The 25,563-nt window shown below is 47.6% G+C and overlaps 1 protein-coding gene across 1 annotated transcript in view; it reads right to left on the bottom strand.

Annotated features, from left to right (window-relative positions):
- LOC137604021 (sodium/potassium/calcium exchanger 3-like) overlaps nucleotides 1–25,563 on the bottom strand; it is a 45,524-nt gene that overhangs the window by 8,802 nt on the left and 11,159 nt on the right. Inside the window, exons 2-12 of the mRNA XM_068327935.1 lie at nucleotides 16,498–16,623; nucleotides 3,578–3,654; nucleotides 3,309–3,383; nucleotides 2,286–2,370; nucleotides 1,971–2,074; nucleotides 1,825–1,899; nucleotides 1,718–1,743; nucleotides 1,183–1,236; nucleotides 628–755; nucleotides 391–551; nucleotides 92–320 (exon numbers count right to left, since the gene is read on the bottom strand). Of these exons, the coding sequence (XP_068184036.1) occupies nucleotides 92–320; nucleotides 391–551; nucleotides 628–755; nucleotides 1,183–1,236; nucleotides 1,718–1,743; nucleotides 1,825–1,899; nucleotides 1,971–2,074; nucleotides 2,286–2,370; nucleotides 3,309–3,383; nucleotides 3,578–3,654; nucleotides 16,498–16,623 (1,140 nt within the window). The remainder of the gene's footprint in view (nucleotides 1–91; nucleotides 321–390; nucleotides 552–627; nucleotides 756–1,182; nucleotides 1,237–1,717; nucleotides 1,744–1,824; nucleotides 1,900–1,970; nucleotides 2,075–2,285; nucleotides 2,371–3,308; nucleotides 3,384–3,577; nucleotides 3,655–16,497; nucleotides 16,624–25,563) is intronic.

Genomic DNA, 25,563 nt, shown 5'->3' with positions numbered 1-25,563 from the left:
AGGACCTGCAGCTCTGAACGCATCACTGATTATTACGGGAAAGATTCTGTTGTGGGACAAACTAAGAATGCCCCCCCCCCACCGGCGCTACCTGGGCACTGGAAGGGCACAAAGGGGCCCTCCCCCTCCTCTTCCTCTCCATCGTTCTCGTTGTTCTCGTTGTCTTCATTCTCCGTCTCGTTGCCTTCCTCCTGGTTGTCGTGGCGACCGCCCCTCTCGGCCCCCGACAGGCCGTTCTCCACCCCCCTGCGCCCGCCGGCTTTCACGGGCGCCTCCGAGTCGCCGTTGGTCAACGTCCGCGAGCTGATGAGTCGCTGCCTCTGCAAACAAGACACACCGCCATCAGGGCGTCGCCCGGGGGCGTAGCAGTGCATCTGGGTGGACCCCCACCTCAGTGATCAGCATACGTGACGCCATGGTGAGGCGGGTCCTGGGGGAGAAGTGGCTGGTGATCATGATCCTCATGCCGGCCTCAGAGAAGGAGAGCTGGTGGGGGTACGCCGACAGCAGCTCGTCCACCATCAGCACCGACGGCTTCCTGTGGTGATTGGCTGCCGGCCACACGCAACACGTCTCGTTAGACGCTGTACACCACAGGAGCACACGCACACACGTGTGACGGCTCACCTTTCTTCAGCAGGACGGAGGTGGCGTCGCAGCCGTCGTCCAGCTCGCCGCCGCTCGCCGCGCCGTTCCTCAGGGCCGACGAGTTCTTCCTGCGCCGCTCCAGGAACCGAACCACATGGGAATTCAGCCTGACAGGCGACAGGGTCAGAGGTCACATGATTTTAGTCACTGGTGTGTGCTTTACGCAACCAACTGTTACTGAAAGCAGACAAATATTCACGGCTGACTGGGTGCATGTGGGCATCAGTTCTGATCAATCAATCAATCAATCAACCTTTATTTATTTAGGGGTCAAACACATCATCAGACATTCCAAAGCGCTTCAACAGACAGAGAAACCCAACAGAACCCTCCAGAGCATAACAACTCCCTCATTGAGGAAGAAACTCCGGGCAGGACCCAGACTCTGGAGGGCGGAGCCAGACTCTGGAGGGCGGAGCCAGACTCTGGAGGGCGGAGCCAGACTCTGGACGGCGGTCACAGAGGAAGTGATGCTCATGATGTCATAATGCGTAAGACCAGCAGGTGTTGTAAGGAAGGGGTTGCGTCACTCACTTCATGATCAGGATGTAGACAAAGTACATGAGGATCAGGGTGAGCGCCTCCCACCTGCAAGGGACCAGATCACAGTCAGACTACAGTCAGATCACAGTGACACTACAGTCAGACCAGTCAGATCACAGTCAGACCAGTCAGATCACAGTCAGACCAGTCAGATCACAGTGACACTACAGTCAGAAGAATCAGACCAGCCAGACTACAGTCATAACAGTCAGATCACAGTGACACTACAGTCAGACCAGTCAGATCACCGTCAGACCAGTCAGATCACAGTCAGACCAGTCAGATCACAGTGACACTACAGTCAGAAGAATCAGACCAGCCAGACTACAGTCATAACAGTCAGATCACAGTGACACTACAGTCAGACCAGTCAGATCACAGTCAGACCAGTCAGATCACAGTCAGACCAGTCAGATCACAGTCAGACCAGTCAGATCACAGTCAGACCAGTCAGATCACAGTCAGACCAGTCAGACTAGTCATCGCCTCTCATTCACTCACTCACAGGCTCTGAAGGAACACTTACCAAACCACTTTTTCATCGTAAATGAACTGTAATGTGAAACAGAAAGATGACAGAGTCACTGCTGTGAACACATCTCCATGGCAACCACTATGTGGGCGTTTCCTCACCACGATGAGGGCGGAGATGGCTAAGGTGTAGTAGCTGGAGTCTCTGAGCAGCGGCCAGCAGGACAGACGGATGGCCTGAGGACACATCACGTTACCTTCACATGGACACGTGTGTGTGTGTGTGTGTATGTGTGTGTGTGTTTTACCTGCACAGCAAATATCCCACACACTCCAATAATGCAGAGAATGTTGAACACGGCTGAGCCCACGATGGTCCCGACGCCGACATCGCCTTTAGTGATGAAGACTCCTGCACAGTGGACACAGAAGTTCCCCAAAGCTCTGTGTGTGTGTGTGTGTGCACGTGCGTGTGTGTGTGCGCGCGTGCGTGTGTGTGTGTGTGCTTGTGTGCGCACGCGCGCGTGCATGCGTGTGTGTGTGTGTGCGCGCGCGCGCGTGCATGCGTGTGTGTGTGCGTGCGTGCGTGTGTGTGTGTGTGTGTGCGTGCGGCTGCTTCTCACCAATGACAGAGGTGAACAGTTCAGGAGCTGAACTTCCTGCTGCCATGAACGTTGCTCCAGCGACGTCTTCGCTCAGATTGAGGCGCTGGTGGGGGGACAGACGTGGTGAAGGAAGGAGGACGTTAAACACCCCCCCACTTTATCCTGCAGTGCCCCCCCCAGTTCATCCTGCAGTCTCAAATGGTCTGATCATATTGACCTCGTCTCAAGAAGGTCTGCAAAAATGCTCGGGATATTGAGGAAGGTCTGTCCCGTAATTCACTCCACAGCTCACTTAACTTTATATTAGTTTTATGTTTCCATTCATCAATTACTGCAACATCGTCTGGGCAGCTACATAGCCTACATACTTAAGAAAACTATGTGTCATACAAAAAAAATACCTTAGAATGATTTCCCACTCTAACAGTTATGCACCTCGGCACCCCTATTCAACAAATACCAGGTACTATCCATTGACAAAATATTTATCAAACATGCTTATTCACACACAAATTTATATATAGGAATCAAGAACTTCCAGTCACCCTACAGAATGTATTCACCCCCACGACACGTGTCCATACATATCAAACTAGATACAGCAACAACAGTCTACTTCTACCACATACCCGAACTTCAAAACACCAATCCAACATCACTCTTAGAGGTCCTAAGCTCTGGAGTGAATTAAGCCCAACGCTGCGATCAATATCCTCCTCCTCTGTTTTCAAAAATTGTCTGATAAAATACCTTCTGTCTTCCTGATCTTTGCATCTGTTCTTCTGACAGATTTGTTAATCCATTTTTGTACTGATTGTGTGTGATTTGTCTTTGCTGCCTTCTTCTTTTTGGAATCAACACGCAATTTTTTGTTGTTTTTCCAGTTGATTGTTTAGCCTGCATGTCTTGAATTTGATACAGGCAGGTGTGGAACTTTGTACAAGCCTAATAAGGCTTCATTCCCACCTTGCACAGTTTTTGTACTCGTACTGAACATGTGCTAAACTAATAAATAACAAAAATAAATAAAAAAATCCTTACCTCACAGATCTTTTCTAGCGAGGGGACAAAGTAGTCGTCACACACCAGGGCCAGAGCGTAGAACATGTAGACCGCCTGCACACACACACACACACACACACACACACACACACACACACACACACACACACACACACACACACACACACACACACACACACACATACACAGGGCGGTGGGTCAGGGCTTCTGGCCACCCCTGATTGCCCCTGCCGGCCCCTGGAGGCCCCCGGGTGGCCCCTGGAGGCGGGGGGTCATGCTTTACTCACACAGAGGACGTGCAGACCCACGGCTCCTTCAACACGCTCCTGGTTGCTGAAGTAATCTCTGGGGAACTCGTGGATGGCTGTGGAGGAAACACAAGAACAAGAGCTGAAAACACTGCAGGTGGGTGTGGGTGGGGGGGTAGAGGGGCAGGGGGGGCACCTGGTGAAGCGCTTGTCCACCAACAGGTTAGCAGAAACATCTAGAAAGAAGTCAGTAGAACTCATGTCATAGAACAGAAATAAAAGCACCTTTAATGGGATCTGTACCAACATGGTAATGAATTATTATTACTATTATTATTATTACTACTATTGTTATTACTATTATTATAACTATTATCATTACATTATAACTATTATTATTACTATTATTACTATTATTATTGTGTGTCGCCCCACTGAGTGTGTGTTAGCCCCACTGAGTGTGTGTTAGCCCCACTGAGTGTGTGTTAGCCCCACTGAGTGTGTGTTAGCCCACTGAGTGTGTGTTAGCCCACTGAGTGTGTGTTAGCCCCACTGAGTGTGTGTTAGCCCCACTGAGTGTGTGTTAGCCCCACTGAGTGTGTGTTAGCCCCACTGAGTGTGTGTTAGCCCCACTGAGTGTGTGTTAGCCCACTGAGTGTGTGTTAGCCCCACTGAGTGTGTGTTAGCCCCACTGAGTGTGTGTTAGCCCCACTGAGTGTGTGTTAGCCCACTGAGTGTGTTAGCCCCACTGAGTGTGTGTTAGCCCCACTGAGTGTGTGTTAGCCCCACTGAGTGTGTGTTAGCCCCACTGAGTGTGTGTTAGCCCACTGAGTGTGTGTTAGCCCCACTGAGTGTGTGTTAGCCCCACTGAGTGTGTGTTAGCCCCACTGAGTGTGTTAGCCCCACTGAGTGTGTGTTAGCCCACTGAGTGTGTGTTAGCCCACTGAGTGTGTGTTAGCCCCACTGAGTGTGTGTTAGCCCCACTGAGTGTGTGTTAGCCCCACTGAGTGTGTGTTAGCCCCACTGAGCGTGTGTTAGCCCCACTGAGCGTGTGTTAGCCCCACTGAGCGTGTGTTAGCCCCACTGAGCGTGTGTTAGCCCCACTGAGCGTGTGTTAGCCCCACTGAGCGTGTGTTAGCCCCACTGAGTGTGTGTTAGCCCCACTGAGTGTGTGTTAGCCCCACTGAGCGTGTGTTAGCCCCACTGAGTGTGTGTTAGCCTAACCCTAACTCAGAACAGTTCAATTTTCTGGGATCTTCTTTATTTGTTCCAACATTTCATCATGAAGCCGTATTTCATGTCAAACGTATAAAGTGTGTTTCAGTTTCAGTCGGGGTTGACAGAACAGTGAAATAGAAACACATTTAATAACTTTTAACATCGATCTACTTATCAATCGATTGATCGATTGTCGCCTGGTGTTTGGATCAGCAGGTTCATTATGATCAATCATAAACTGATGACTCGGTAATATTTCAGAGTGAAACCTGGTTTACTGGAGTAACAGCAGATGTGTGATCAAACCAGGTCGATAGGTGTGGGGGTGTGAACCTGTCACCTGTCAGCGCTAGTTGGCTGGAACACGGGATCGACTCGTTGAGCTCATCAAGCCCTGGAGCCCCACAACAGGTGCGTCCAATTAGGACACAGGGTATTTAAGGTGGCCGAGGGCAAGTTGCTCCTTTTTGACTCTGCTGGGAAGAGGGGCAACATGGGAGCCTCCAAACAGTTGTTTTTATTTTATTAAGCTTTATTTAACATGAGAAGCTCCAAATTACTCTCAGATGATCTGTTTTCTGAATGACAATAATAGACACTGCCGGAGGGGGGGCAAACGTTAACACTAATATCTACACTGGTTTTAACTTTTCTTCAAAAGTCTGTCTTTAAAATGTCCTGAAACCTGAAAACAATTTACTACAATGTGGCTCATCAACACTAAAATGTTAGATTCAATTCTCTCCTTTGACCAGCATATTAAAGAGGTGACAAAGATCGCCTTCTTTCATCTACGTAATATCTCCAAAATTAGGTCCTCTCTGTCTATGGCTGATGCAGAAATTTTGATTCATGCCTTTGTGTCCTCTAGACTTGACTATTGTAATGTTCTGTTATCAGGGTTGCCTCGGTCTAGAACTAGGGGCCTTCAGATGGTTCAGAACACAGCAGCAAGAACATTAACTAAAACTAGGAAATTTGACCACATCACCCCAGTACTAGCTGCATTACATCGGCTCCTGATTCATGTTAGATCCCACTTTAAGGTACTTCTAATGACGTATAAAACCATTAATGGGCCTGCTCCCACCTACCTGTCTGATCTGGTTAAACCTTACGCTCCGACTAGGGCTCTCCGCTCTCAGAATACTGGTCTCTTGTGTGTTCCTAGAGTTAAAAAGAAGTCAGCTGGCCAGAGGGCCTTCTCCTGTCGGGCCCCTTTCTTGTGGAATAACCTCCCTATAAATATTAGACAGTCTGAATCTGTAAATGTCTTTAAATCTAGACTCAAAACATATCTGTTCGACCTAACATATAAGTAATATTGGGGTGGGGGGTCTCAATGTTTAGGTTTAGCCTAGTCCTGCCGACGAGTCATAGGATTTCTTAGTTAGGCCCCTGCCTCCCATTAATCCTCTGCTATTCTGGTCCCTCTAGCACCACTCTCCCCCTGTTCTCTCCATCTCTCTCCCTCCTTCTCCTGTTCTCTCTCTCAGGCCTTTGTGTGGTGGATCATCGGCAATCGGCTACCTCTGTCTGCTTCCGTGGCTGTTGATATCAAAAGCTACACAATGGATCTGCATCACCATCCACTAGGGGAGTGCTGGTTCTGCCTCATTTGGTTCTGCTGTGGTTTTGGGGTTTTGCCAGAGTAACCTTGACTTTAACTTTTTTGAGCTGAATGACTTAGGCACTGTTTGGTCTGTCCTCAGAGGGGTGGATCCTCTGATCGGTGACCTCTGTGTGCTTCATCGGCTGGTGGTGACTCTCTACTGGATGGATCAGCGTGTCTTTGTCATACGTTTATTACTGTTATTATTACTGTGTTGTTAATCTGTACATGTCATATCTATTGCTTCGTCTGTCCACTCCTGGAAGAGGGGTCCCTCCTCTAGTCTTCCTGAGGTTTCTCCCATCCATATTTTCCCCTGTTAAAAGGGTTTTGGGGGGAGTTGTTCCTTATCCGATGCGAGGGTCGTACTGCTACAGGACACAAAGGTCAGAGGGATATCGTCCATGTGCAGATTGTAAAGACCTTTGAGACACTGTTTGTGAATCTGGGCTATAGAAGAAGAAATAACCTTGAAACTAAAAGACACGCCTGTTGTGATCAAATGTTGTGTTTATGTGTGATGTCTTATTCTCTTTAAATTGTACAGCATTTTATTGTACAGCATTTAGGTATAGTGTGCTCTAACAGCCTGTATGTATACATTTATTCCATTAGTGCCCTAACCCTAATCCTACCAAGTCTCTAACCATGTTTCTCTCCTGTAGATGTATTTTACAGCTTTTTATACGTCATGGCCGGAGGACTACAGATGAAAACTAGCCTTCTGTTTAATTCTGGCTTGTTTGACCATGTGTAATCATGTGTTTTGTCAAATTGTATTGTCCCCTTTCAAATAAACTAAACTAGAAAAGATTCATGGAAAACACATGTCATACACAATTTCATACTTGCCATACATGATGTCGTGCATGTCGTTTTCACGATGCTGTCAGTAAAATGAATATGGACTTAGGAGACAAGACAGAACAGCGTTATTGAGGATTACTGAGGATTAATGCCAAACAGTTTCCTCCATCCTGTTTTCAGAAGCATCAGCAGAAAAACTCAAGTTGGACTCAAACTCATTACTAAACACAAAGTTTGAGTACAAACTTGCTCGTTCATGAGGGACTGAAAACATCTCGTTCACATGTTGGAAACGTGGATTCGACAACCCTTTTGATCCATGTGTTTGTTCTAGAGGATTTCTATATGGCTGCCCTCTGCCCCCCCGATAAAAGCCTCTAAGCCCTTAAAATGTAAATGTCAAAACGCTTCCTTCTGTCCATGTCCAACAGAACATATATGAGCATCCATCATGGTGGGATTAAAGCCACCCATATGGTGGAACCGGACCGGCGCCAGAACACCATTAATCCTATTCCACGTGGGGGGGGGGGGTGACGTCTCACAGAGAGTAATCCCTAAAAACCAACATGGTTTCCAATCGCTGCTGCCTGAGTTCAGACTGCAGCCCCAACACCATTGCTATGGTGACCTGTCAGCTCGGCTGATAATGTGTCCCAGTCTGAACAGAACCAGATCGCATTTGGACACTTGCTAAAAGCAGTGTGAACAGTCATCCCTAGACATCAGATATGGAAGGAAATCTGATTGGCTGCAGTCTGAACGGGCCTAAAGCTCCAACAGGACGAGTCCAAAAGGGTCAGACAACTCACTACCGATGACTCAGCACTGATGACTCAGCAATATGACTGACAGGTGACTCCACAGTGAAAACAACTGATCAGTCAATCAAACCTGGGAACCGCCCTGTTGTACCGACCAGGTGTGGCCCTAACCCAGACCCAGCTGTGGTCCTAACCCAGACCCAGACCCAGCAGTGGTCCTAACACTTGTGCCTTGAATTAACCAACTACATGGTGGGGAACATATATTGAAGGCAAAAATCCCAATCGTCTATTGACACTGACTCTATCTGGACTATCTGACTCTCTCTGTCTCTCTTTCTCTGACCCTGTCCTTATCCTCATTTTATTTCTTTTCCACCCAACCGGTCAAGGCGGATGGCCAAAAGAGTCTGGGGTCTGCCTGGAGTTTCTTCCTCAATGAGGGAGTTTTTCCCCACCACTGTCGCTTCTGTTCTGGAGGGTTCAGTTGGGTTTTTCTGTCTGTTAGAGCGCCTTGAAATGTCTGTTGATGTGATTAAACGCTATATAAATAAAACTTGATTGATTTATTGAACCCAGAACCAGCTGTGGTCCTAACCCAGACTCAGACCCAGCAGTGGTCCTAACCCAGACCCAGCTGTGGTCCTAACCCAGACCCAGCTGTGGTCCTAACCCAGACCCAGCTGTGGTCCTAACCCAGACCCAGCTGTGGTTCTAACCCAGACCCAGCTGTGGTTCTAACTCAGTCTTGGCAGTGGTCCTAACCCAGACCCAGCTGTGGACCTAACCCAGACCCAGCTGTGGACCTAACCCAGACCCAAATGTGGACCTAACCCAGACCCAACTGTGGTCCTAACCCAGACCCAGCCTGTGGTTCTAACCCAGTCCTGGCAGTGGTCCTAACCCTAACCTTAACCCAACAAAATGTTTTGTCTGTTGTTCCACATGATTTTTCCTGCATCAGAACGATTTCCATGACTCTCCTCTGGTTCTGGAAACGGTTCTGATGCTGTGCAGCAGCTTCCTGCTTGGAGGACACACACACACAAACACACACACACACACACACACACACACACACACACACACACACACACACACACACACACACACACACACACACACACACACACACACACACACACACACACACACACACACACACACACACACACACACACACACACACAGCTATCAAATCCACAAGCTGTGTGAGATCAGTGTGGATTGACCTGAGTGTAGATGGACAACTTGATGGCCCCCACCCCCAGCCAGGACTGCCCCCCCAACTCTTACGTAAAAGCAGGCATTACATAAAAGCTCCAGTTGATGCACAGAGAGACCCCCCCCCTTCTACACATCATTAAAGGATGTGAGCAGCAACAGAAATACACACACACACACACACACACACACACACACACACACACACACACACACACACACACACACACACACACACACACACACACACACACACACATTTGCTGTGATGTGTGAGGAGAGCTCCACACATTTACACACCAGTACAAGCCAGCATCTTGCAATGGCCCCCCACCCAAAACAGACCTGGTGTGAGGACAGGACTGTCACCATCACCAGTCCACACCAGTGGTGGGTCTGGAGCCTGACACCGTTACCAGTCCACACCAGTGGTGGGTCTGGAGCCTGACACCGTTACTAGTCCACAGTGGTGGGTCTGGAGCCTGACACCGTTACCAGTCCACACCAGTGGTGGGTCTGGAGCCTGACACCGTTACTAGTCCACAGTGGTGGGTCTGGAGCCTCACACCGTTACCAGTCCACACCAGTGGTGGGTCTGGAGCCTGACACCGTTACCAGTCCACACCAGTGGTGGGTCTGGAGCCTGACACCGTTACCAGTCCACAGTGGTGGGTCTGGAGCCTGACACCGTTACCAGTCCACACCAGTTATCTTTGTTATAAAGTCCTAAACCAGAGAACAGCGTCTGTGATGAGCCTGTTGGAGCTTAGAATGAGTAGAGCTGATATAATTACTAGTAATAACTAATAATTACTACTAATAATTAATTATTAGTAACTACTAACTAATAATTACTACTAATAACTAATTACTACTCTTAACTACTACTACTAATTAATAATTACTACTAATAACTAATTCCGGCTCTCAACGGGAGCGGACGTCTTTCTTCTGCCTCCTGTTGTCGCTATCTCTCTAATTCATACCCAGATTGACTCTCAATGATTCTCTGAAATGACGAAAGGAAAAGGAAAATCGGAGGATACTAAAGACCAGATGGTCTCCTCTATGAAAGAGTTAAAGAGTGAGTTAAAGAGCGACTTCGATTAGTTAAGGAGTGACTTTGATAAAAAGTTGGAATGGATGAAAAAGACCAAAAAATTGTTGTCTTGGAACAGGAACAACAAAGAATGGATGATCTGGAACAAAGCATTCGTATAAATGATGTGATCATCACTGGAATCAACATCAAGCCGAGGAATTACAGAAATGCTATGGCTAGCGCTGACATCGAATCTCTGGAGCAACACGTGAGTTCTCTGAGGGATCTGGAGATAACTATAGATCAGACCAGATGGAGACGTGTTACCCATCACCATCTGGAGGTAGGAGACCACCTGCAGTGCTGATAAAATTCAACAATCGTAAACACAAGATTGTTCTTCTGAAACAAGGCTTCAAACTGAAAGAAAAAATGTCTACATGAATGAGAATCTCTCTAAAAGAATGCTGATATCGCTAAAAAAAACCCTCGACAACTGAAGAAGAATGGGCTGATGGACAACACCTGGACCAACATCTGGACCAACACCTGGACTAACACCTGGACCAACACCTGGACCAACACCTGGACCAACACCTGGACCAACACCTGGACCAACACCTGGACCAACATCTGGACCAACACCTGGACCAACACCTGGACCAACACCTGGACCAGCACCTGGACCAGCACCTGGACCAACACCTGGACCAACACCTGGACTTAAGTTTGAGACAGTAAAGATCATGTTGATATCTGTTGATAATATAATGGAATGTGTTACTGTTAAAGGGCAACAAACTGGTTAATTCTTGTATAAACACTGTCTGTCTGCTGAGGTTAATATGATCATTATGTTCTTGAGGAGAACCCTGGTAAGGTCAGCTTCTAGTACTGACTATCTATGATGTTAACAAACCTCGTTGTTCCAGGAAGATGGTTCTGCTCCAGGGTAAAAGTTTAATTTCTGGAAGTGGATCAGAGTATGAACATCTGTCAGAATTCAATGTCTGAACTGGTTTAAAACATTTAATGTCAGTTTGTAGACGACATGTTGTAATGACAGAAGTTTGTTGGTTCTGGGGGGGTTTAACCAACCTAATGTCTTCTACCCATCAGCCCTTTGTTTTCTCATGTTCTTGTTGATGTAAATGTGATGAAGGTGTGAAGTCTGCTATATTATCATGTCTGAAAAAAGAAACTAAATAAATAAAGAAATTACTACTAATAACTACTACTAATAATTAATAATTACTATTAATAACTAATACTGTATTTTGTGCACCATAGGGCATGCCTGAAAGCCTTTGATTTTGTCACAAATCCACGTTCCACTTCTCAACACGAGGCGTCTGATGTGTCACTGAGTTCCATCTGTAAAAATGTTTCGGTGTGATTTTAGTCAGCGCTCCCCCAGATGGGACATTTCCCACCGACAGGACGTGACACGTCACTACGTACGTCGGCAGCGAGTGACCAACTTGAGAACACACTTCAGGTAGGGACCACATTAGTTTGGCTAAAGGGTTTAAACTCCAGGCCAGCAGTAACGCAGGAGTGAACAGTTGTAGAGCGGCCATTCACACCCGCTCTATCAACGAATCGATGGTTCAGAAGTGGAGGAAGCAAGAGAACCAACAGGTTAAGAAAACCAAACTCAGTTTGGATTCTGGAAGCTAAAGCTGGTCTTACTCCAGCCATTCGCCACTTCACCATAGGCGAAGTAAATTCCAGATTGGCTACAAGGTTTTTAGACTGTGTAGCCACAGTGGCGTTCTTATTTTTACAGAAAAAAGGCTAAAACTTTGTCGCTCGCTAGCGGATTTCGCTATTTCCGCTAGCGAGCGGCGCTAGCGCCGCCATTTCCGCATGCTGATGGAATTTAGCCGAAGCATGCCGACGGAAATAGCGAAATGACCCGAACGCTCCCAATCATTAAATATGCACTGGGGTCATGACCTCCTCTCGTCCAATGAAAAACAAAATATTGTTTTTTTACAAGCTGAACCCGTGAATTGGTGTAAGACAAGGAGAGGACCATCGATCAAAAGAATCCAGTGTTTCTAGTAGAGTTTGTGTTAAAGTCCCCATTGATAAACAAATGGTGAATGCTGAGAGGGGGGGGGGGGAGTGGAGACAGACCGATCAGAAGGTCAATGAAAGATATTATCAATACTTGTTAGTAGTCTTAGACTTTTGTTCCCTCTGACCAGCAGGAATAACCAGCGATGATGTAAATGTGTTTTCACCTCGCTTGATGTTTTATATGTCTTTTTAGATTAAAATGAAAAATCATGTTATTGAATTAAAAAAAATAAAATAAAATAAACCCTGACATACCAATGGTGTTGGTGGTGGTCAGAGTTAAAATGTCTCCTAGTCTCAGTAAACTACCAGTAAACACTGAGTAATATTTAGTCTGACTGTATCTTCAGAGTGAATGAAGTTTTCAATGGTTGAATCTCACATTCATTCCTGCATCAAGTAGGACAGAAATAAAGAGAGTTCAGCTCCAGCTGTTGGCTTTAGTGGCTTTTTGGAGGGAAACTGAACACAAGATGTTGTCCTCAGAATGCAGGAAAACAACCCCCTGTTCTAAAACATTTCCTGGGGGAGGCCCCCCGGACCCCCCCAGTGGGGGGTGTCCCCCCCGCCCCCCGCAATGAGCGTTGGTCGTCCGCCCGTGCGCCACTGTCTTGGACACAGAGAGTGGCTTTTTGTGTCTTACTCAATTCTTTTACACTGAGCCACAGTGGTTAGTCACACTAGCTCCTGGTGCAAGACCAGTGAAGAGTCACGTTTCAACGTGTTTAGTCAAACTGCTGCTAAAGAAAACCAAGGTCTGGAATTCTGCTAAATAATCAATAACCAAATGATCAATAATCACAGGCGTCTGTGGTGGTGGGCTGTGACTACGTCCTGAGAGCTTCTACTGCCTTACACAAGAGTTAATACCCTGAAATCAACCCTGGCTCGATCCACAGGAGGATTAGTGTGGCCCCTGTCTAACATGTGGCTCCTGACATGAAGCCGTGTTCTTCACATGCACAATGCACATTGTTCTCCACATGTGACATTAACCCCATCATGGCCATCTGTGTGACAGCTTTAATGTGGTTTCATTCTCTGATCCGACCCTACATCCGTCACGCTGACCCTGACCCTCTGCCAGCGGCACCTGTCATCCCGCTGAGCATCCTGCTGAGCATCCCGTAGCAGACGTGTTCCTGATGTATATGTAAAAGCCGAAGAGTCAAATGTGAGGAAACATGAGACTGAAGAGGAATCAGGCAATACTCAAGTCCCACTCATTCTGTACGGTCCCTCACAATCTCATCAGGACAGAAGTGACGGATGTGTGTAAACGCTGAGCTCACTAAGCTGTTTAAGGGTAGGGTTAGGGGTTAGGGGCTAGAGCGATTAGGGGCTAGAGCAGTTAGGGACTAGAGCAGTTAGGGGTTGGAGCGGTTAGGGGTTAGAGCGGTTAGGGTTAGGATATACAACACAGACGACATTGCAGTCCTCTCTGACCCACGGTAAACAGGCAGAGTGTTGACCCCAACAGGACAAAGTAGATCTGGGGTATCTTCTGTGGGTTCTGTGAAAGCTGCTAAATTATTTTCTGTCCAATAAAAGGTATCTTGAGCCCTTTCTAGCAAATATCCTGTTCCCTCAATCCGCTGCTGTACAGCCCTTAGTTGATTTCAGAAGGCAGGCTACCCCCTGGAAGCAGTGCCAGCTGGCCTTATTACAGCCTTATTACAACCTTATTACAACCAGGGTGAAACGCTTTGACTCCATCCCACAATTCAGTCCAAAGTCACTGAAGTCAATCTGTGCTCCAATCATTGGACTCGATATCAAAGAGTAGACCAACCCAAGAACCCGCTCTGCCTGGAACGCTCTCTGGTTGGACCACAGAGACCACATGTGTTCGGGGGGGTGTACTTGTGTTTGGGGGGGGTGTACATGTGTTTGGAGGGGTTTACATGTTTTTTTGGGGGGGTGTAAATGCATTTGGGGGGGTGTACATGTGTTTGGGGGGGGTGTATATGTGTTTGGGGGGGGTGTAAATGCATTTGGGGGGGTGTACATGTGTTTGGGGGGGGTGTATATGTGTTTGGGGGGGTGTACATGTGTTTGGGGGGGGTGTATATGTGTTTGGGGGGGTGTACATGTGTTTGGGGGGGGACCTGCATGTTGACATTACACAGGACGTGAACGATGCATGCTGGCTTCTCTGCACTGGCTTCCTGTGAAGCTAGGACAGATGTTAAAATACTCCTCCTCACTTCCAAAGCCCTTGGTGGCACCGACCTACCTGAAGGAACTTTAGTTCCTTATAATCCATCTAGAGCATTACGCTCTCAGCATACTGGCCTACTGGTGGTTCCTAGAATTTATAAAAGTAGACCTACACTGGTGGAGACTCAACATCCAGACTCACTGAGTTCCTCTCTCCTCCCCCTTCTCTCCAACCATCTCTGTTACTCCTCCTCCTCTCTGACCTCACTCCCCAAGTCTCCAATCACACCGTACTAACTAAACTTCTTCCCTGGAGTCTCTGTGCTTTATGTTCTCCCAGGTTTTTCTCAGGTTCACCCCTCATCCGCCCATCTGCTATGGACCTGCTCTTCCCATCCCACCAGTACCACCCCTAACCTAATTATCGGCTGGGGTCCGGCTTCCTTTTTCCTCCGTGCCACCATACTGTTCCACCCCTCATCCACCCATCTGCTGTGGACCATCTGCTGTGGACCTACACCTCCCATCCACCAGTATCACCCCTCACCTACCCATCGACTGGGGTCCTGCTGCCTCTCTTCCTTGGTGTCATCTTACTGTTCCACCCCTCATCCGCCCAGCCGCCGTGGACCTTCCTCTGTGGACCTGCACCTCCGAGCCCACCAGTATCACCCCCAACTCTCCATGTGCTGTGGACCTTCTCCTCCAAGCCCACCAGTACCACCCCTCAACTATCCATCGTCTGGGGTCCTGCTTCCTTTCTTCCTCCTTCCTCCATACAGTCATCCACACAGCTGTAATTGTGCCTTGACTTTATCAACCTTAGCCATATTGATACTGTCTCTATCTGGCCTGTCTCACTCTCTCTCTGTCTCTCTCTCTCTCTGTCTCTCTCTCTCTGACCCTGTTCTTATCTTCCTTTGATTTCTTTTCCACCCAACCGGTCGAGGTGGATGGCCCCCAAAAGAGTCTGGGTCCTGCCCGGAGTTTCTTCCTCATCGAGGGAGTTTTTCCCTCCACTGTCTCTGATGCTCTGGAGGGTTCAGTTGGGTTTCTGTCTGTTAAAGCGCTTTGAAATGTCTGCTGTCATGATTAAGAGCTATATAAATAAAACTTGATTGATTGATTGATGATTTGAAATTGGACTGAGGATCGTGTCTGGAGATAAATAATCAGGTCTGCTCCTGGAGATGAGACGATGGTTGGGTGTGGGGGCGGCGTGGGGGTGGCGTGGGGGCAGTGTGGGGGCATGTTGTCACGGCCCCTTAGTGCAGCAAGGCAGGAATAATCCCATTAAGGTAATTAGTGTTCCAGCAGATAAAGTGTAATTAAACACAAACAGGCTGTAAACCAAAAATAACCGTCAGACTGCAGGAGTGTGTGTCGGTGCAGGAGTGTGTGTCGATGCAGGAGTGTGTGTCGGTGCAGGAGTGTGTGTCGATGGAGGCGGCGTGTTTACCGCCACATCAAGAGAATGCTTGGCAGGACGTCAGGCTTGTAAAGCCCCAGGACTCCACATGGAAAACGATCACACACTCCACGCCAGGGGAAAACACACAGACACACACGTGCATCCTTTTTATCTTGGCATGTTAGCAGCTGCATTGGCTACAAGCTGCTGTAGCAGCTAAGCTATTGGAAGAGAAAAGGGCATCAAACGGGGACCATTGCAAACCTACAGTGGCTGAAAACACATCTGGCAGTTGAACTAAACTCCATCCATCCATCGATCCATCCATACATACATCCATCCATCCATCCATACATCCATATGTCCTCTTGAAGGACAGGCCCCTGCGGTCATGCTGTCTTTAGCCTCTATTTCTCTTAGTGGGTCCCAGGGGACTTAGAACCTGTGACGACTTTAATTGTGTAAATAGAATCAGGACTCCTTCCTGCTGGGGCCCCGTGCACGCCATTATCAGACGCCAACAGGACACGCCCAGCTGCACCTTGAACCCAGACCACTGGAGGGTTCACCTAAAACTGCCACACATCACAAAGCAATGAGTGTCTCTTGCAACAGTTTACCATCCTGGAACCTGACCTGGTTCAGTGCAGTTCCTATCAGACTCCGAGTAGAACCTGGACTCGTTCTCATTGGCTTCTTGCAGAAGGTGACGGCTCTCCCACCGCGCCCCGTCATCGACCACGAGGCTAGAAAGATGAAACCCTGGGAGTCAGAAAACAAAGAGACACAAATGGTTAGAACGACTCCAAAGCATCACAGAAAAGCATTGGCAGGACATCGCAAGAACCTTTGACCAAATTCATCCTGACATACACCAGAACAGGTTTAAGATATCCTGATCTATATATTATTTATCACAGAACATTTTGTGCTTTTTTTCTTTCAGGGTTAGGGTTAGGGTTAGGCTTCACCCGTCTCTGGTCAGGGTTAGGGTCAGGGTTGGGGTTAGGGTTAGGCTTCACTCGTCTCCAGTCAGGGTTATGGTTAGGCTTCAACCGTCTCCGGTCAGGTTTAGGGTTAGGGTCAGGGTTGGGGTTATGGTTAGGCTTAACTCGGCTCCGGTTCATTAGGGTTAGGCTTCACTCGGCTCCGGTTCATTCCCATATCCAAACAGACCAATGGCCTTAGTGCTGCAGCTAATCCACATTCCTGAGTAACCAAACCTTCCCATCCTCCCGGAACAAAGGCAGATGAGACACGCATGTCGTGTGGCCGCGTTCCCGCCAGGCCAATCATTCCAGCTCAGTCATCTGGGTCACAGTGTCCTCAAGCGCCCCGTCTCCTACCGTCTCCATCCTACGAGACAACAAGCCCCAACGTCCCTGCCGAGCCTGCAGAGGCTTTAAAAATAGCACGGCGTTCAGCTATATTTACCACACGCACAAACGTTTGCAAAGCTCTGCAAAAAGCTGTGTCACAAAAGCCAAAGTAACTACGATACAGCAAAAAATCATAACCTTCAAAAGCACCTGAAACACAGGTTGGAGGGGGGTTTAGGTCAAACACATGCATACATCACCACGAGATGAACCACATCTCAGCCCATCATCTCTGCCTTGTCCAATCAAAATCAAGAGCAGGAGTTTTGATCTTGTCATCATTGTTGTTATTCTGCACATCCTTTAGTCATAGTTCAAACTGCTGTCATGGATCAGACTGTTGTCATGGATCAAACTGCTGCCATGGATCAAACTGCAGCGTGAGCTGAAGGCTCTCCTGTCCTCTGATGGGGCTTCTATTCACGATCAATAATCTGCTGCTTAAAGCTGGGGGGGCAGATTGGCTGCCCGGGGTGCGACCTGATGTGACCTGTGAGTGGAAGTTCAATTATTCTAATATGATGAAAGTTTTCAAAGATGTGAGCAAATTCCTTCCACCTCCAGCCGGACGTGCAGAAAACGTGAGATTGTCTCAAAAGCCAGGATCTTGGAGCAAAACGGCGTCGTGGAGCCGAGCAGCAGAGACGGTTGTGACGGCTCAGCTGTGCAGCAGCTCCTGATCACATCCTGTTCACAAACACCACCGAGGGGGGAAACGTGCCGTGCTGCATCACTGCCAACGCGCCAACACACTCTGACGGTTCGCTCTTCCCCTGAGCCACAGCTCTGTGTGTGTGTGTAACCAACACACTGTTACACACAGAGCTCTGTGTGTGTGTGTAACCAACACACTGTTACACACAGAGCTCTGTGTGTGTGTGTAACCAACACACTGTTACACACAGAGCTCTGTGTGTGTGTGTAACCAACACACTGTTACACACAGAGCTCTGTGTGTGTGTGTAACCAACACACTGTTACACGCAGGGCTCTGTGTGTGTGTGTGTGTGTGTGTGTAACCAACACACTGTTACACGCAGGGCTCTGTGTGTGTGTGTGTGTGTAACCAACACACTGTTACACACAGAGCTCTGTGTGTGTGTGTAACCAACACACTGTTACACGTAGGGCTCTGTGTGTGTGTGTGTGTGTGTAACCAACACACTGTTACACGCAGGGCTCTGTGTGTGTGTGTGTAACCAACACACTGTTACACGCAGGGCTCTGTGTGTGTGGAACCGTCCTGTGTGACGTCAGTGGAGCGACTCAGACCCACTCAACACACTCCAGGAATCCTCTGCATCTCCTGTCAGTCCTTCAGAACCATCAGAAAGCATCAACAGGGCAGGAAGCACACACACACACACACGCACGCACACACACACACACACACACACACACCTGCACGCACGCACGCCCACGCACACGCACGCACACGCGCACACACACACACACACACACTCACACACACACACACACACACACACACACACACTGTGTGGGTATTTTAGGTAACTGCAGTCCAGTGAGGCAGGATGCATCATCACCCCTCAGGTTACCATGGAGACGTGACGTTACAGATGAGAAGCAGCGAGGTGGGTGACATAACCCTGAGTAACACACACACACACACACACACACACACACACACACACACACACACACACACACACACACACACACACACACACACACACACACACACACACACACACACACACACAAAGCCCAAGCCAAACATCATGAAATTTCTATCACAAGTGCTGCAGAGTGAGTCACACAGTTGAGACGTTCAGAGGGAAGGATGGGATGTGTGCTGAGCTGCAGCTACACACATTGTTACACACACTGTTACACACACTGTTACACACACAGCGACACACTGTTACACGCACAGTTACACACACTTTTACACACACAGCTAGACACACAGTTACACACACTGTTACACTCACTGTTACACAAACAGCTACACACACTGTTACACACACAGTTACACACACACTGTTACACTCACAGCGACACACTGTTACACACACAGTTACACACACAGTTACACACACAGCTACACACTGTTACACACACAGCAACACACACTGTTACACACACAGTTACACACACAGCTGCACACACAGCTACCCACACAGCTACACACACTGTTACACACACTGTTACACACACTGTTACACACACACTACACACACTGTTACACACACTGTTACACACACTGTTACACACACACTACACACACAGCTACACACACTGTTACACACACACTACACACACTGTTACACACACACTTAACACACTGTTACACACACTGTTACACAAACAGCTACACACACTGTTACGCACACTGTTACACACACAGCTACACACACTGTTACACACACTGTCACACACACTTTTACACACACAGCTAAACACACTGTTACACACACTGTTACACACACTGTTACACAAACTGTTACACACACAGCTACACACACTGTTACACACACACTACACACAGCTACACACACAGCTACACACACTGTTACACACACACTACACACAGCTACACACAAAGCTACACACACTGTTACACACACTGTCACACACACTGTTACACACACAGCTAAACACACTGTTACACAAACTGTTACACACACAGCTACACACACTACAGACACTGTTACACACACTGTTACACACACTGTTATACACACACTACACACACTGTTACACTGTTACACACACAGCTACACACAGTTACACACACGGTTACACACACAGCTACACACTGTTACACACACTGTTACACAAACTGTTACACACACAGCTACACACACTGTTACACACACTGTTACACACTCTGTTACACAAACTGTTACACACACACTACACACACTACACACACTGTTACACACACTGTTACACACTCTGTTACACACACTGTTACACACACTGTTATACACACACTACACACACTGTTACACTGTTACACACACAGCTACACACAGTTACACACACTGTTACACACACACTACACACACTGTTACACACACTGTTATACACACACTACACACACTGTTACACTGTTACACACACAGCTACACACAGTTACACACACGGTTACACACACAGCTACACACTGTTACACACACTGTTACACACACTGTTACACAAACTGTTACACACACAGCTACACACACTGTTACACACACACTACACACAGCTACACACACAGCTACACACACTGTTACACACACTGTCACACACACTGTTACACACACAGCTAAACACACTGTTACACAAACTGTTACACACACAGCTACACACACTGTTACACACACACTACACACACTACAGACACTGTTACACACACTGTTACACACACTGTTACACACACTGTTATACACACACTACACACACTGTTACACTGTTACACACACAGCTACACACAGTTACACACACGGTTACACACACAGCTACACACTATTACACACACTGTTACACAAACTGTTACACACACAGCTACACACACTGTTACACACACACTACACACACTACACACACTGTTACACACACTGTTACACACACTGTTACACACACTGTTATACACACACTACACACACTGTTACACTGTTACACACACAGCTACACACAGTTACACACACTGTTACACACACACTACACACACTGTTACACACACTGTTATACACACACTACACACACTGTTACACTGTTACACACACAGCTACACACAGTTACACACACGGTTACACACACAGCTACACACTGTTACACACACTGTTACACACACACTACACACTGTTACACAAACAGCTACACACACTGTTACACTGTTACACACACAGCTACACACACTGACACACACACTGCTACACACACTTTTACACACACTGTTACACACACTGTTACACACACTGTCCATCATCAGTCAGGAGAGATGAAACCCTGACCACCAGGGGTCTTTGACCAAAGGGGGTCTTTGACCATAGTGGGGGGGTGTCTCTGACTGCAGGAGTCTCTGACCAAAGGGGGTGTTTGACCAAAGGGAGTCCTTTGACCACAGGGGCGGCGGGTCTCTGACCACAGGGGGGGGTCTTTGATCGCAGCGGTCTTTGACCAAAGGGGGTTCTCTACCCAAATATTTGGGGGAGCAGGTGTCACAGTTTCTATTCTGTTCCGCGCTAAATGAGGTGGTTCCTGGTGAATCAACTTTTGGCCCCGCCCACTCCATCAGGAAGCAAACAAACCAAGGCGGTGCTGACAGGAGAACAACCAATCAGAGTTTACGGTTCCATGTGACGCTGGTGACCGGTGATCCGTGTCAAAGCACCTGTACCTGTTCTGTGGTTTAACATGGGTTTGACATGGGTTTGACATGGATTTAACATGGATTTAACATGCATTAAACATGGGTTTGACATGGGTTTGACATGGATTTAACATGGGTTTAACATGCATTAAACATGGGTTTGACATGGGTTTGACATGGATTTAACATGGGTTTAACATGCATTAAACATGGGTTTGACATGGGTTTGACATGGATTTAACATGGGTTTAACATGCATTAAACATGGGTTTGACATGGGTTTGACATGGATTTAACATGGGTTTAACATGCATTAAACATGGGTTAGACATTGGTTTGACATGGGTTTAACATGGGTTTGACATGGGTTTAACATCAACTTTATATTTTTTAATGTTCCGGAACAGAATCGGAACAGAAAATAATTGTAAACCGGTTAATTCCGGGTTTTTTTGTTTTTTTATAAAATGTTTGACCTGATGTTTCACTTCCTGTCATCACTGGAGGGGTGAGAGCAGAGAGAAGTAGTGGCTATCAGCAGCAGTTAAGAACAGGGAGGTCTCCCAGTCACCATTAATCATTACAGGTGAACACTCAGCGTGTCAGTCTGAACATGTATGATTTAGACATGAACTCAGTGGCTGCAGTCATCTTCAGAGCAGTGTGTTCCCGTACTGCCAGCGCTTTGTAGTAATACTGAGCTATGGGAGAAGAACTATGAAGATCTGTTGTTCAGCAATAAATGACATGGTGGAAGTTATTCTGTTCTAATGTCATGTAGTGTCTAAGTAGGAGGCATAAGCCTGAACTCCATGATATGACTGTCATAAAGCAGAGGTGTAGTGCTGTGGTTCTGTTTACTGGAGGGTGGGGGCATATCTATAATTATAGTCTATAGTATATAAACTAATTGCTTTAGGTGTCAATTTAAAAGTCCTTCAGTTACCGTGTTTTGCGCAACATTCAGCTCATTTTATAAAGTGGCACAGTCTAAAAAATGGAGTTTATTTCTCTACTTTTACACACGGCGCACCTTATTGTCCGGTACATGGTTGTTAAAGGAAGCAAAAAGCTGACTGTGGTTGAACTGTGTTGTACTACGTATTTAAATTTAAGAAATACACCGACATTATTTTTTAAATGTTTCTATGTCTTTATTTTGTGATAAATGTGTAGTAAATCCCTGAAGTCCTCGTCTCCGGTCTGCATTGAATCTGTCGGTAGTTTCTCCACCGCTGACCGGCTGGTTTCCGGGGGTCTGTCCGGTAATGATGCTTTAGAGAAACATCGGACAGAAGTCTGAGCAGACATGTTAGTCCAGGACCCACAATCCACATGTTGGGGGGGTGTAACTCCTCTGCACTGCCCCCAGTCCTGGTAAACGTGTGTTCACGTCTCTCATCCATCGCTCCATGACCCCCCAGCTTAACCTTAAAGGCTCTGTTCACACTGATGTCCAGCGGGTGGAGGTCTTTCGTTAATCCTCCAGGTTGAAGACAAGCTCCGAGTTCAGCCGCTGGACGTGTTTCTGACAGAAGCGGTGGTGTGGGGGGGGGGCATGGAGTCACAGATCAAGAGAGATGGCGAAGCGTGAAAAAAGCCCCCCGGTCTCTTTACGTGAACCGGAACAACCGGAACTGATAGCGTGGAGTTTACATGTTGTGTCGTAAGCGTGTCTCTTCGCTGACGTCATCGTCGGGGGTTTTCAGCCAATCAGATGTGGTTACCAGCATACCTGCGGTCCAGTCCCGGTATCCCCCCCATACCGGTACCTACCGGAGGTGTGCCGGACGGAGCCTCGCGTCATGTTCTCTGATTGATCCATTGCTGCCGGCGTACGTAGTGACGTAATACGTCCTCTCGGTGGACAGTGGTCGGTCTGGAGGATCTCTGACTGACGTCACAGAAACATTTCTACAGATTTGTGAACTCAGTGAACACAGAAGACGCTTCATGTCAGAAGGAGCAGCGTGGTTTTTGAGACATTTTAAGGCTTTAATCGCGTCTAATGGTGCGTAAAATACAGCACCTACATATTTATATTTATAAGGAACGTTATTAACCGGTTCAGGAACTTTATTTTTTTGTTCTAACCGGTTCAGGAACGTCGGTTTATGGTGAAACGCAAAACCGGAAACATTATAATTCTGTTTCTGTTCGGAACGAACCGATTGGCAAAAAATTCTGGTTCGAAGCCCTGGTTTAACATGGGTTTCACATGCATTACACTTGGGTTTAACATGGGTTTGACTTGGGTTTAACATGGGTTTGACTTGGATTAAACATGGGTTTAACAGGGGTTTAACATGGGTTTAACAGGGGTTTAACATGGGTTTAACATGGGTTTAACATGCATCCACGTCACCACCTGCAAAGCTGTGATGCTGATCATTCAACATATTTGAGGTCAGTTTTTATTCCATCACGCTGCGGCGGATACAGCGGTGGTAATCTGAAGAAGACTGACTGACAATACGTCAAAGACAAACAACCGTCCACACGAGAGACAAACATACGGACAGAGGGATGGGGGGCAATCAGGAACATACAGAGCGATGGGGGGGCAATCGGAGGGATGGGGGAGTCTTTACACTCCCTTTCGTTGAGGATAAACTGGAGGAGGAGCTGAAGAGCAGTTAAAAGTGCTGGACCTCCTCCAGATGTCAGAGCGTAGGGACTCATCCAGGGTGGGGTCCAGGGTGGGGTCCACATGCAGGAACTAACTTCTGGCTCCATAGGCGAGTGGTGTGTGTGGTGTGTGTACACATGTGAATCCTACTCATGTCCTACTGTTTTCATGTTCCTCCTCCATATTCCTCAGTGACCCCCACCTCCCCATTGCGTCTATAGGTTCAAGCCGACCCTATAGTGTCACACAACGTGCCCCCCATCGCTCTTCTCTGTCACACTTAATTAGCTACTTCATCTTCATTAGCGTCTCTGGGCAGGCGTGTGTGTGCGCGTGCTCAGGCTTGTCCATTCCCTTGTGTTTCTCTACATGTGTTTCTACATGTGTGTATTACATGCTTCATATTTTTGTGCAAATATCACTCGTGCACACGCACACACACATGCATACTGTACATGTGTGTATGTGTATACTAGCGGTGGGCCTGATACCCCCCCTCCCTGGAGACAGAGGAATCAGGCCATCAGCACGTGGATCCTGTACCATCACGTGATAACGTGTTCCACGTGGAAACATGCCTCCTCCTCCTGCAGAGATCTGGGTTAGCTTTTCCACACACGTCCCGTTACTTTAGGACAACACATGCCAATACTTTAGAACCACACGTCCCATTACTTTAGGACAACACGTCCCATTACTTTAGGACCACACATCCAATTACTTTAGGACAACACATCCCATTACTTTCAGACCTCACATCCCATTGCTTTAGGACAACACGTCCCATTACTTTAGGACAATACATCCCATTACTTTAGGACCACATGTCCCATTACTTTAGGACAACACGTCCCATTACTTTAGGACTGGTACTGATCAAACGCATCATTGATGTGGTGCGTTGGGGTTTCCAGGTGAGTCATGTGACTCACTAGTAAATAAAGTGAAATCAGGAAGACAGCTGCTGAAGCTGGGATGTCAGTGGATGGAGGGTACTGGTGTTCTCCTATGAATCCCTCACTAATGTTCTCGTGTGAATCCCTCACTAGTGTTCTCGTGTGAATCCCTCACTAGTGTTCTCGTGTGAATGCCTCACGAGGGTTCTCACTGATGATCGTGACAGCGACTCACGATCATCAGACATTGTGTTTCTGAGACTTATGTTTAAAATGTTCACAATAAAAAATCAATTCTACCGCAGGGTGCCATGGGGTCAGAGCCCTCCACAGGGTGCCACGGGGTCAGAGCCCTCCACAGGGTGCCACGGGGTCAGAGCCCTCCACAGGGTGCCACGGGGTCAGGGCCCTCCACAGGGTGCCACGGGGTCAGAGCCCTCCACAGGGTGCCACGGGGTCAGGGCCCTCCACAGG

Source organism: Antennarius striatus, chromosome 11, assembly GCF_040054535.1.
Source record: "Antennarius striatus isolate MH-2024 chromosome 11, ASM4005453v1, whole genome shotgun sequence".
Taxonomy (NCBI): domain Eukaryota; kingdom Metazoa; phylum Chordata; class Actinopteri; order Lophiiformes; family Antennariidae; genus Antennarius; species Antennarius striatus.
Note: the sequence above shows the minus strand (reverse complement) of the source record. Positions and strands in the feature narration are given on the sequence as shown.